At 39.7% G+C, this 13,819-nt stretch overlaps 1 protein-coding gene across 20 annotated transcripts in view; it reads left to right on the forward strand.

Annotated features, from left to right (window-relative positions):
* The window catches only part of ADGRL3 (adhesion G protein-coupled receptor L3), a 1,133,398-nt gene that overhangs the window by 907,046 nt on the left and 212,533 nt on the right, over window positions 1–13,819 (forward strand). For all 20 annotated transcript variants that reach the window (XM_083179292.1, XM_083179295.1, XM_083179293.1 and 17 more), the window contains one exon: window positions 12,648–12,744. In XM_083179292.1, the coding sequence (XP_083035418.1) occupies window positions 12,648–12,744 (97 nt within the window). The remainder of the gene's footprint in view (window positions 1–12,647; window positions 12,745–13,819) is intronic.

Here is a 13,819-nt window from a genome sequence, read left to right on the forward strand (position 1 = left end):
CAAAGGTCATGATGTGGACCAGATACATAGATGACATCTTCCTTATCTGGGAGGGTGAAAGAGAAGAACTCCTGAACTTTATCCAACTCCTCAACAACAACCATCTGAACATTCGACTGACACATACGATCAGCCAAGAAGAATTGCCATTCCTTGATTTGATGATCTACAAGAACAACGACAACATGATCGCAATAAAATTATATAGAAAGGAAACTGCAACAAACACATTGTTACACCAAACAAGCTCTCACTTTCCACCAATGGTTGAGAATATACCCAAAGGTGAATTTCTTCGCCTTAGAAGAAACTGTTCGGATGAAGAGGAATTTAAGACACTGAGCAAAGATTTAACCCTAAGACTCCAGGATCGTGGGTACAGTAAAACATCCATCAAAAAAGCGGCCAAGAATTCCTTGGCCATCAAAAGAGATGACCTCATCTTCAAGACCAAACAGAAAAAGGAGGACAAAAAGATCAGATTTGTGGGAAACTTCTGCAAAGAATGGCGACAGATTCAGAGTGCCATACAGAAACACTGGCCAATCTTACACCTTGACCCCATACTCTCTAAAAATCTCGAACCTCAAGCAACAATGAGTTGGAGGAGATCAAGGAACTTACGAGACCACTTAGTCTCAAGTCATTTCGAACGGTCACAAAAAAGGAACAAAAGCACGACTGGGACGTACCCCTGTGGAACATGCAAAGTATGCCCACACATCCACAAGATCAAGACGATCACGGACAGATACGGGAAGGTGATCAAATTGCAACATTTTATAAACTGCAATACAAAAAGTGTAATATACTGTTTGATCTGTCCCTGCGACCAAAAGTATGTAGGGATGACTACAAGACCTCTAAAACAAAAAACATTGGAACATATTGGGTCAATTCGTAATGCTCAAGCTGACCAAATGAAAATGAAGAAACTTACAACGGTAGCTCGCCACTTTCAGAAGGAACACAACTGTGACTGGAAAGGCCTTAAAACAATTGGACTTGAGAAAGTTTCGCTTGGAATACGTGGAGGGGATCATACTAACACCCTTCTGAAAAAAGAAAGCGAATGGATTTTCAAATTGAATTCACTCAGTCCGAAAGGGATGAATGAAAATATCAACTACGGTGCCTTCTTATAAAACTATCACCAGTCACGAGTACAACTCTCTATATTGATTTCTTTTTATCCAAGTCCCAGCACCCTATGTCACTCGACACACTTTAAATTATAACTTATATATCACTTTTTAGTTCTACTTGCCTTCACTACTGTGATGACACTTTATTGCCATCACCCTCCTGCCACACTCACAAATAGAGTGACTAGAATGCCGGAACCATGTCACGTATTACGATCAAACCTAAGCTGGACCGCCCAAACCCGACCGAACTTGGAAGCTAAGCAGCATAGGGCCTGGCAAGTAATAGGAAGGGAGACCTCCTATGAACACTAGGTATCGTACCTGTATATGTTATTAGGCTAATATCACCATTAAAATATTGTTACAACATCACAAAGGTGTCATTTTCTTTCACAATTTTTATAGTAAGTATTTAGCACTTTTACGCAAAATATAGTAGCATCACCATTCACACATGCTCTTTCTTACTCACTATTGCACCAGATATCAAAATTCCAGCACCCAACAGCTCAACAATTCCTTCCAAATAAATGGTGACCTCCCTCGGATTCTGCAATTACCAACAAATAGCAGACATCCCTTCTTAATATATTTCAGACTTTTAGATATGTACCATCGGATATACACTTCTTCTATGTACAATCAAGATGTATACTCCCAGACCTACAAACCGAACAGCAATGAATTTCCCTAATAATAAGGAACTCTTAATACCAAAGGGATAAGACTGAACACCTCAGAGAACAGCCTCTGATGACAACCCAGACTGACCCTGCAACTGCAACCCCAAACACTAGAAACACTCTTGCCATCAGCACCCCTGTAAATACCTCTTGGTGGACATTTAAGAGTTAATTAATTTAATTAATTAAAAAAAAAAAATGTATTTATTTGTTTGATAACCACCACATATATATCTATATCAACAAAAGACTACATATACACATCATAATTTCATATCATGGTATACAACCTTATAATAACGATACATGTTATAGGATTTTATAACAATGATACATAACCGTCTGCCCAAAATATAGCCATAGATAGCCACATTTATACATCCTAAACAATCTTTGTGTAAATATTATTTACATGAATCTACTATATATTTAGCCACACTAACCTCGGAGCATTTAAAACTGTACCATGCCGCATGCAAAAGACACATGCTTATGCTTAATACAAGAGGTCCAGACTGAACACCCTTTTCAGCCATGTCTATTTAATATATCTAAACCACATAGCGCCATTGATATGTGCTCAGGCTTAAACACAAAAACGGCAAAAGTGTAAACAGATACCAGCCGTCAGTAAGCATCAACCAGTCCTCGTAAGAGCTTACCCTGACACATACAGTGAGCAGGAGCTGTCATAAAAAAGCCGCAAGTTACGAGCGGCAGGCATGACAGTTACACACACACCTCTCATCACAGCGATCTATTGGCGCTCAGGCACGAGCCCTCATTGCGCCACTGGATAATGGACACTCATAGGATGTTTCACAAGCCAATCTTGCATCTAGCGTCCCGATTGGCTCGGCTATCAAACAAGTACTCAGACCAGCAGCAGACGGTCACACACACCCCCCTGTGACCAAGCGCAGATGCAAAACGTACGTCAGGGATTGCCGGACCACGGGGTGCACCCACGTGACCGGCTAGGCAGGAACTCAGACAGGAGGCAGCGAACGGGAGACGCATCTGCGGACCCTGCATCAGGTCCACACCAGAGACTGAGCAGGTCCAAGGTAACCACTGGCTAAGTCCAGTGGATTTTTTCTTATCATCCACAGTCTCCATTACCGTGCACTGAATACGTATATATGCTTAACAGTGTCACCACACTGCCCCCTGGTGAGTCCACACATAAATTACAGCATCACGTATACTAATTACCTACTGTATTACCTGCCTTAAGGAGAGATCACAGGTCCTCAAAAAAATGATCCTATGATTTAAATCCCACTATATTTATACCAGAACCATGGTGAAACTAGAGGCTTAATGAGGATCAACTACCATAAAAGAGAAACCTGTCTCTCCCCTTTTCTTTCATAAGTGGCTAACACTGCCCCTTATCTGAAAATATATTTTTGCGGCGCCTTACACACATTGTGTCACTGTAGTCTATTATAAGGAACACATATTTTAAAGCATAATTAATAAAGTATTTCATTTTATGTAGTATCATAAACACTCTGTAGGAACTGTAATACATGCGTGCTCCCACCCCGAGTTTTCTTTTTCTCCTCCTCTCTTGGCAAATAACCATATTGCTCTTCTAACTCTGGGGTGCACCACTGACTGTCCTATAACCAGGCACTAATTGGCAAGAGTACCAACAGTGCACTAGGACTCATATACCTTGTCAAGCAAGGTCCCAGTCAGTTCATACAGTTTCCATTCATTACCTCCCCCTCATACATACCAGTGCGGTTATACTCCAACCTCCCAATTTCCCTTTTTCCCTTTTTGTAAACTGGTCCTAATGGAGTGTTAGCCTACCTTTTGCCAGAATAAATATTCTTCTTGCACCAGGCTTGCTGGTCAGTTTACAGTTAACAACATCCCTCTTTAATAGAGTTACAAATATTTAAACAGGACTATTCATTACCCAGGATTTCCCTCCGGGACCAGTGAAGATTGAAAATCCCTGTGCACAGGTTGTTCGGAACTGAGTTGAATTTAGGGTGACTTTACCCCCAAATAGCCCTTTAGGGGACAGTACTGGTGCACCAGAGGTTAAAGTCGTTATCTAAATGTTGCCAATGTTTAATATTACACGTGTACTTGAAAGTTGATTGGTGAACATCAAATGTGTGGCCTTCAGTGTTAGCAGTACTGTTGCTACCCAAGTTAATCCAGTAGTAAAAGCGAAGAGTGGGTGTTTGACCCAGAGTGGGCTGCACGGTACCTTGAACACTAAAAGTGACCGACGTCCTAGTGGACTTGTGAGGATTGTTTATACTCTGATTCGTTATGGTCACTGATAGTTATCCAATATCTATAGTGCAAATACATTTAATGTTGAGAGTGATATTGGTTTTCTGTTATTGTGGCTTTCATTCACTAAGTGCCAGCATAGACTGGTGATATCGGTTTATGTTTAAACCAACTGCATTATATTGTGTCTGCCATTCAGCCGAGGGAGTCAGTGGTGAGGCGATATACTGAAACCTGTTCATTCTGCATTCCTAATAAACCTGATTTACTTCACCAACCAGTGTCCCCTTCATTGAGATAATTACCTTACACCCCTGGATTTTGGAAACACCAAAGAACCTGATCTGCACCTGAGATTTCAGGTAAGGGAAAGATTTAACAAAGAGCCAACACACACGCTCAATCGACAAAAAGCTCTATAATGCTCCACTGGACACTGAAAAGGCCTTCAATTGGGTAGACTGGGAGTTCATGGAAGCAACATTACGATGGCTAGGAATAGGTAACATATTCTTGCAAAATCCTTACTCTCTATACAGAACTGCTAAAGCGCAAGTCAGAGACAATGGCCTACTATCCTGCCCAATAACCATATTAAATGGGACCAGACAAGGATGCCCACTGTCGCCGTTGATATTTGTTCTATGCATGGAAGCCATCAGAATGAATCCAGATATCAAAGTTCTGACGACCTCCTGGCAGTTATCACAAACCCTACAGTATCCCAGCCCAACCTTATGACAGAATTCTCACGTTTTGGAACACTGTCCAACTTTAAAATTAACTATAATAAATCTACAGCCTTAAATATGTTTCTCCCTGATCAATCAGTCTCATCCTTGAGCCCCAGGTTCCCTTTCACATGGCACCCGACCCATATCAAGTGGCTGGGTTGAATACATATCGTAAAAATTAATATATTACCCAGGCTACTAAACCTCTTTTAGACTATCGCCTTAAAACTCCCCCCACGGTTCTTGGGGGATGCCCAAATGGCAATTAGTTGGTTTGTTTGGGGAGGCAGGAGAACCTGGTTCAAATATCGCTACCTGTTTCGCAGAAGATCCCAGGGAGGCCAACAATTACATAGGAGTCTTGGACTGGTTGAGTCAGTCGAGTCAACAGTGGGTTGACCTGGAAAGGTGGTCCCTATCTTATGGTTGGACCCACATTGGCTCTCTGGACATCTATGCGCTACAAACTGGGCCTCTCCTTGCTCCTTGCTGGATTCCCTACAACTCCCATTCCTTAACAATCCAGGGTTTCCGCCAGGTGCTGTTCCTTTCCTGCATACTTTTATGCAGCTTGGGACTCAGATCTCTCTTCTCGAGGGATACATACATGAGCTTAGAGGTTGTAGAAACACAGTACAAACTGTTTACTAGGTTTAGATGCACCCTCTAATACATAATATTTTTCCCTTAGTCTCCTCCCTCTGCTGGTGCTGCAACAGAGATCGGGGAACACTAATACATATATGGTGGGACTGCCCTCTGAAATACTGAAGTTCCAAGCCCCTGACAACCTTGACTCCTGGCTACTCTCTCACATCAACACCCCTCTATCAAAATACAATCACTTCTTAGCAACACCTTAGCAACACAGCGAGAGCTGTGATACCGGTCAATTGGAGGTCCCCAGACCCTCCCATCGTCTGGGAATGGTTCCAGAGAATAGAGTTCTATAGAGCCATGGAAGATATTTACCACTCAGCATTAGAAAAACACTCAGATTATGTGGCCACTTGGCTCCTATGGCTTGACTGTAAACTACCACCTACAAAGGCCATATTCCAACAGTATCCCCATAACCCTGACAGCCAACATAAGCTAACACACAGACCAGTGGAAGTTTTATCAGACAGATATAACCAGTCCAACTATTCTTCTCCTGAGCCCACAACCCTTCTTTCCAAACTCTACACTGCCCCTTTCTACTCCCTTTGTCTAGTTAACGTTGTTGTTATTACTACAACTGAAGTTTTAAAATATTAAGTTCCAAGTACTCCATCAGACTGGATGTTGTAAGAATACTGTCTTCTACTAGGCATATAAATGAGATAGTGTATCTCTGATTATCTTTCATCAATTGTTTTCACAGTACTGATTCCAGTATAATGATTCATGTTGTTATGACCATATATCAGTCTGTATGGCTCTGCATATTTGAAAAGGTTGTACCGACTTTATTTTCTTTGAAAAATAGAAATAAAGAATATATTAAAAAACATATATCCAACAAATATTGTAAATATCGTTCAGGAATGGAATAGAACATCAAACTTTAGAACTATGGGCCTTATTCTAGTTCACTCTTTCTGACAAAATCCTTCTTAGATGGACAAAACCATGTGCACTGCAGGGGGCAGATGTAAAATGTGCAAAGAGAATTAGATTTTGGTGAGTTATTTTGTTTCTGTGAAGGGAAAATACTGGCTGCTTTATTTTTACACTGCAATATAGATCTCACTTTGAAGTAAAACCCCACCAAATCTAATTTTCTCTGCACAAGTAACACCTGCCCCACCTGCAGTGCACATGGTTTTGTCCATCTAAGAAGTATTTTGTAAGAAAGAGTGAACTAGAATAAGGGCCTATGGTGGGAAGCATTATTCCTAACTGATAAATTTGAACTATGGTATGGAATATTTTAAGTGGAACATTCATATGTAGTGTAAACTCACATACTTTATTGTTTCAATCTATGGTGCATGTGATACACTTAACACCTTTAAAGTTAGTTGCACACTTCAACATTTTTATTAACGATATTGGGATAGGGTTACTCAGCAATGTATCCATCTTTGCGGACGATACAAAACTTAGCAAAGTCATCAAATCATCAGATGATGTCACCATGCTTCAAAATGATCTTGCAATTCTAGATGAGTGGGCAAAAAAATGGAAGATGAGGTTCAATGTAGATAAATGTAAGGTTATGCACCTTGGGAGACACAACCAGTGTGCAAGTTACAACCTTAGTGGAGAGAAACTGGGTAATTCCATACTTGAAAAGGATCTAGGAGTCCAAATAGACAGCAAACTGGGATGTAGTGCCCATTGTAATGTAGCTACAAAAAAGGCCAACAAAATTCTGGCATGTATTAAGAGGGGAATGGAAACTAGGGACTCAAGGGTAATTATGCCACTGTATAAAGCATTGGTGAGACCTCACCTCGAGTACGGAGTGCAGTTCTGGGCCCCACACTATAAAAAGGATATCATAGAATTAGAAAAAATCCAAAGGCGAGCAACAAAGCTTATTAGGGGAATGGAGAATTTAAGCTACGGTGAGAGATTAAGCAATTTGGAACTATTTACATTGGAAAAGAGACATTTAAGGGGGGGCATGCTCAACATGTACAAGTATATCAAGGGCCAATATAAGGAACTGTCACACACCCTCTTTTCTACTAGAAAGGAATCTAGGACACGAGTGCATGCGTATAGATTAGAAGAAAAAAGATTTCATTCAGCTAGTAGAAAGAATTTCTTTACGGTCAGAACAGTCAATCTCTGGAACTCTCTTCCCAGAGAGGTGGTAACAGCTGGCTCATTAAATGCATTCAAGGCAAAGTTGGACAAGCATTTACTGGATAAAAACATCCATGGGTACAAATAAGAAATATAATCTGTCTGTAAAATATCAGAACCTACCAAATCAGCAATGGATATCTATACCAGGTTGAACTAGATGGACGCCAGTCTTTTTTCAGCCTTATCTACTATGTAACTATGTAACTATCACATAAGATACAAAAGCATCAAAAACATTGGCCGATTCTGGCATCAGACACCAATCTGAAATTACAACACCATGGTACACTGATGATGGCCTACAAAAGGGTTCCCAATTTGAAACAGATCTTGATGCGCCCTCTAGAGAGTCCAACCGCAGCCATGGGCATAACCTGGCTACACAGTAAGAAACCAGGTTGTTACCGATGTACCGGTTGCACGACAAGCAACAGCATGATATCAGGCCCAACATTCCCACACCCGCATATGGGTAAACCCATTAAAATTAAATATAGCTTTCACTGCCAATTAGATTTTGTCATTTACATGCTCCACTGCCCTTGCGGACAGACTTACGTAGGGATGACTACCAGGAACTTTAGAGAAAGAATGGCAAATCACAGATATGCACAGAGAACCGCCCTTGAAACAAAAAATGCAGAACAACTGGTTCCAAGACATTTCCAACAGGCTGGTCACAAGATCTCATCACTAAGATGTCGATTGATAGACTGGATACCCCCACGCATCAGGGGAGGCGACAGGACCTTACAACTGAAAAAATGCGAAAGTCGATGGATATATCGATTGGACACCCTCTCACCAAGAGGGATGAATGAACACAACCCATTGTCGATTTTTCTGAGATACAGTAGATACACTCATACACTCATGGACCATAATGGACCGGTTCTGGACACATGGACAGATAAAAACATTTTTCTGAGAACTTTTTTGTATGTGGTTTTTCATGTCTTTTTTTAATTTTTTATGTTATCTGTTACGTGTGTTTTTTCAAGTTCTTCCAATTTTTCACATTTTTTCTCTCCCTAGTTTTTTCAGTAAATACTGTATATTTCCCCTTCTTCCCTTACATGTATACCCTTAATATACATCAATAGTTATATAACACTAAACATTATCAAAATATTATCTCTATATGTATCGGATGCGCTGCTCTCAACTTGTCCTCCTAAAAACACCTTAGTTTATTCTTTATTGATACTGCTTTAATACACTCCAATAAGAGGGTATTGACACCTTTCAATGGTGCCCTGTTAATATTATATACTATAAAAACACACAGTGCACGCCACTCTATTTGTTTCTCTCTTATATTCGGCAAGCGGCGGCATCTGCTATTACACAGTCATCATTCCGACATTACACTCAGCGGCTGGCGGCAACTGACACCTCGCCAGCCGAGAGCTTGGTTCCCCTGGTTACAGCATGCAATTCACTGACAGGAAGCCAGTTAGCGCGATGCGTTCCATAGGCCTGGGGACAGCAGCTCCGGGCTATGACATCAGATGCCGCACTGCTGGCATGACATGTCCGGAAGGCTGATTGATTGAATTTGGCGCTACTTTTGGGTATTTAAACCCGGGACCCGGCGGTGAGTATCCAGGTCACTGATGGCTGTAGCAGCTTGACCTAGTACCTGAGCTAATCCGTTTTTCCCTTGGAGACCACTTCTATGTTAGCTGTTTCCTTGACAAAGATCCCGGCTGGGATCGAAATGTTGGAGAGTATCAGTTGGTGTACAGCAAACCCTTGGTATGTTTTTTCTATATATTTTTTGAAAAATAAATACAGCATTTTTTTCTAACAATTGACGAGTGCTCTTTGCCCCTTCACGTTGGACTTAACAATGGACACATGTTCTGTCTGTGCATCATTTTGCATCTGTGTAACTGCATGTGAAACAATCAAATGTAATTCATGTTTTAGTGCAATTGATTGTGTCTTTTTTCACCAACAAAACTGGTAAAATATCTATCAATAAAATGCTGCGGCTATGGCTCACAGACATGTATAGTAGATAATACTTTTCCTATTATCTTAAGCTGTGCAATGAAATAACAAATTGTACTGTTACTGTAGCTGCACTTCTGCGTCACTAAAGCCCTGTACACACACATCGATTTGCTTTTGATTCGATGTTAGATTTGTTTTTCTATTAGATCTGGCATTAGATCTTTCCATTCGATTTGGCATTAGATCTGTACTTTTGCATTAGATATTAAATGCGATATACATTCATGGTACATTGTACACATTCGATTTACTAGATCTGCACAGTAGATTTTTCTGTTCGATTTTGTGAAAATGGGAGCGCGCATCAAATCGAATTTAGATCGAAAGTGACACAAAAAAGCATTAGATTTCGTTTAGGATTCGATTTTGCTTCTATAAGCAAAATCGAATCGTAAATCAGGAAAAATCGATGCATGTGTACAGGGCTTTACTTAGCAAAAGAATGCCTTTCAATAATCAGTACCTCAAAACAATATCACCACACTGGATCCATGCTTAAAAAACACAATAAAAGAACTGCTTCTATTTTTTTTTTTTGTCCAAGAAAATAAAACACCACTTAAAACTTTGTCTTCTCATAAGACACAATAAAATGCACCACATAGATGCATTTAAGATATTTCATTTTTTACTCTAAGGGCGTTACAAATTCTAACTGTTTCCCCACTAACGCATTAACCGAAGTGATAAGATCATGTGGAAATTGAAAAAATCAGACCCCGCAAAGGTGGTCCACAACAAATCGCACACCAAACACACATACGGTGAACAGCTTACGAATTAAAATATATATATATATATTTTTTTATAATCAAATTTTCATATACTGTATTAAATTTTTTATTTTTTTTCTCTTTGCATCAGCATTTTTCCACAAATGGCACCTTTGTTCCCTTGGTTACTTTTGGCATTATCTGATTTCTCCTATATCAATCTTCAAATTATTATTACAACATTATGCTGTTTAACAGCTGCATCAGAATTCCTCTCTTAAAGATTGAGTTAAGAGAATTTCAGCTTGCAAGCTGCCCATTTTTTTGAGGAGCCTCAGCTGTGGAATGTCAATTATTTCCATGTTGCCATTGTTATGCTGATACAAGAAGTACAGAGAACAATTCTTAAAATCATTATTATTATTATTATTCAATACAATAATACAATACCACGTCACACAGCTTCCAAAGTGTTAGATGGCAAAATACACGACCACTGTCTCTGCCCTGGGTGTGGTTGATACAATACTTATATGTTATTAGGGTTACCACCTAGTCCCTTTAATTCCGGACACATATTAATTACACAGGTTCTGTGGCTGGCTGACTTCAAGACTCCACTTCACCTGATTTTAAACTGCCACAGAACCTGTGTAATTAACATGTGTCCGGAATTAAAGGGACTAGGTGGTAACCCTATATGTTATGCTATTTTCTGTAGACCCTCCTAATACTGCTCATCATGGACATACCTTCTGTCCATATATAGTCTTTTCTAATTATGTTTAACTCTGGCCCAAAACAGTTAGTACTGGTAACCTTTAAACATGTCTTGTGATTATTCTGGAAGGAACTGGATTATGCAACATTACGTCCTGTTGTTTTCAGAATCTCAGACCATCTGGATTTCATTTTAGTTAACATTATAAGACGGTTGCTGCTATATGATATTGAAATAAAAATATAGATATACAATTAATAGAAATATATATATATTTGACAATTTTGGGCAGAGGACAAGTTAAACCTTAGCCTAGTAAAGCAGAAGCAGTCCTTTCCTGGTCTAAAGTGGTCTAAAGTGAAAAAAAAAAAACAGGTTAGGACATTTCTTGGTCTGGTGGGATATCGCAGATTTTGTCGAGATATCGCAACTAGAGAGGCTCAAATAAGCAAATTAAAAACCAGTGCCCAGAAAAGATAACATGGTCTAGACCAGCGGAAACTGCTTGGCAGGATTTAAGACAAGCTTTCTGTACCAAGCCTGTCTTGCAAGCTCCTGACTTTAGTAGAAAATTTGTATTACAGACAGATGCCTCTGTGACAGGATTAGGAGCAGTCCTTTCCCAGGAGGTAGATGAAGAGAAGAAGCCCATCCTCTATCTTAGCTGTAAGTTACTGCACAGAGAGCAAAAATACTGCACTGTAGAGCAGGAGTGTTTAGAAATTAAGTGGGCCATTGAGTCCTTAAGATATTATTTGTTGGGACGTGTGTTTTTGTTGATCACAGACCATGCACCCTTACAGTGGATGCATACACACAAAGAGGTGAATGCTCGTGTGGCCCATTGGTTTTTGGAGTTACAGCCATTTAAGGTGTGGTGCAGCATCATCAAGGTAAACAGCACTTCAATGCTGATGCCATTTCCAGGAGATTTGTAAGTCCTGTACCTCCAAGCAACCATACAGGGAAGCAAGGGGAGGAGGAAGAAGGTGAGGTGAGCGACCTCTGGAAAGTAAAGGATGGCTGTGTACCCAGGCAGATGACACAAGTAGAGGTGTGCAATGCAGAGAGCTTGCCTGAAAATTTAGTAGCTTCACCAGGGTGGTTGAAGCTAAGGGGAGAGGAGTGTGGCAGAGACAGCATCTATCCACATGAGAGTAATGTGGAGGATCCAGACCAGGTTTAGGAGCAGTAGCAGCAATACATTTGTGTAACCAGCAGCACCTGTGCATTCTTGAGATAAGTGTTTACAAGGCACAGGGAAAATGATATTGATGGTGTATTAGCTGCCCAAGTGAAAGGCCATGGTATGGTCTACGGTAGGGACCACTGGAGCTCATGAAGTGCTGAGACCTGTATGCTGCAAATGCTGAAACCACCATTACTGTGCTGATTACATGAGTCCCAGACCAGATTGTACTTAGGATGTTCAAACTAAAACTAAATTTTTATTTTTATTTGAATTATATAAATTTTATGTACAAATGTTACTTTATAAAAGTGTTATAAGCTTTGTGTCGGTTTGGTTTGGACCAACATACAATTGTCTTTACTTTTTCTATTAGAGTCGAATCCGTAGAATGTGGAATGACACCGTTAGAAAGCAGTCCGAGTCTTCCTTTATTACTGGAGAAATAAACAGCTCAGCTTCTCTAAACAGAGGTAATTATAAGTACCAATGCTAATTACTGTATTAGTTCATGGCCTCTCTCTAGCACACACATGTTTTCTCTCTCACACGCGTTCTCTTGCGCTCTTGCTTTCTCTCATTTTATTTATCTACTGCCATCTTAGTAAAGACAATATTGCTACACTTCAATTAATGAAGAGTAATGTAAAGGGTGTATTTTTAAACTTCATTAACTAACATAAGTTATGTCTGTTGATATTGCAATGTATTGCCTATGCAAAGCCACGGTATGGGCACATAGTAAGATAAATAAAAATGCTGAACTTGTAAATTGCTATAGTTGCAAAAAACAGTACTTTGAGGAGGATTCCATAATGAATTAAATGTATAAACAAGGTAAGAGATGTGACCAATATTTAAAAAAAATGCTTATTTTAACCTGCTAGTCAGACAATGCTTTTCATGGCTGGTTGCATGGTACTGTTGCTGGCTTTAACTCAGTTGTCATCAGGGAAGAACCAGAAAATTACTGACCTAAGGTAAGCGGGCATTTTATTGTAAAGAGTATTACTTGTTATGCAAAATAGTTGTTTGTTGTACCTGCGCACTGAACCTCTCTTGCTAGCTGCTGCACTTACGGTTGACTACTTCCGTTAGATTAGATATGTTTTTTTGGGGGTATAGTGCTGCGCACTATACCCCCATAGTATAGTAAGTTATAGTAAATATATAGTAAATTATAGAGATATCTTATAAAGAAAAATATTGACATGTACTGTATGGATTGAAAAATTATTTTACTGTAATTCTCTTTAGTGAAAACGTACAAAAATAGAATAAAAGTCTACTGGTTGAAATCCCGCAGAACAAATTAAATCAAAACTAAATAAAAATAGAAAGTGCATTAATGGTGCTTTCCTAAATATACAGTCTCTACTGGGGCTATAATTAAAGGTTCAAACTTGTTTGATGGAATAATAGTATTTTCAATGGTGGGTCACTTCAGTGACATACTGTCAAAAATGGCATCCCGTTAATTGACAAGCAGTGTTCGGTGTCTCTTTATAATGAAATTCAGTCTTCAGGTACCTCTTTCATTGGTGGGCA

Source organism: Crinia signifera, chromosome 1 (genome assembly GCF_055691185.1).
Source record: "Crinia signifera chromosome 1, ASM5569118v1, whole genome shotgun sequence".
Taxonomy (NCBI): domain Eukaryota; kingdom Metazoa; phylum Chordata; class Amphibia; order Anura; family Myobatrachidae; genus Crinia; species Crinia signifera.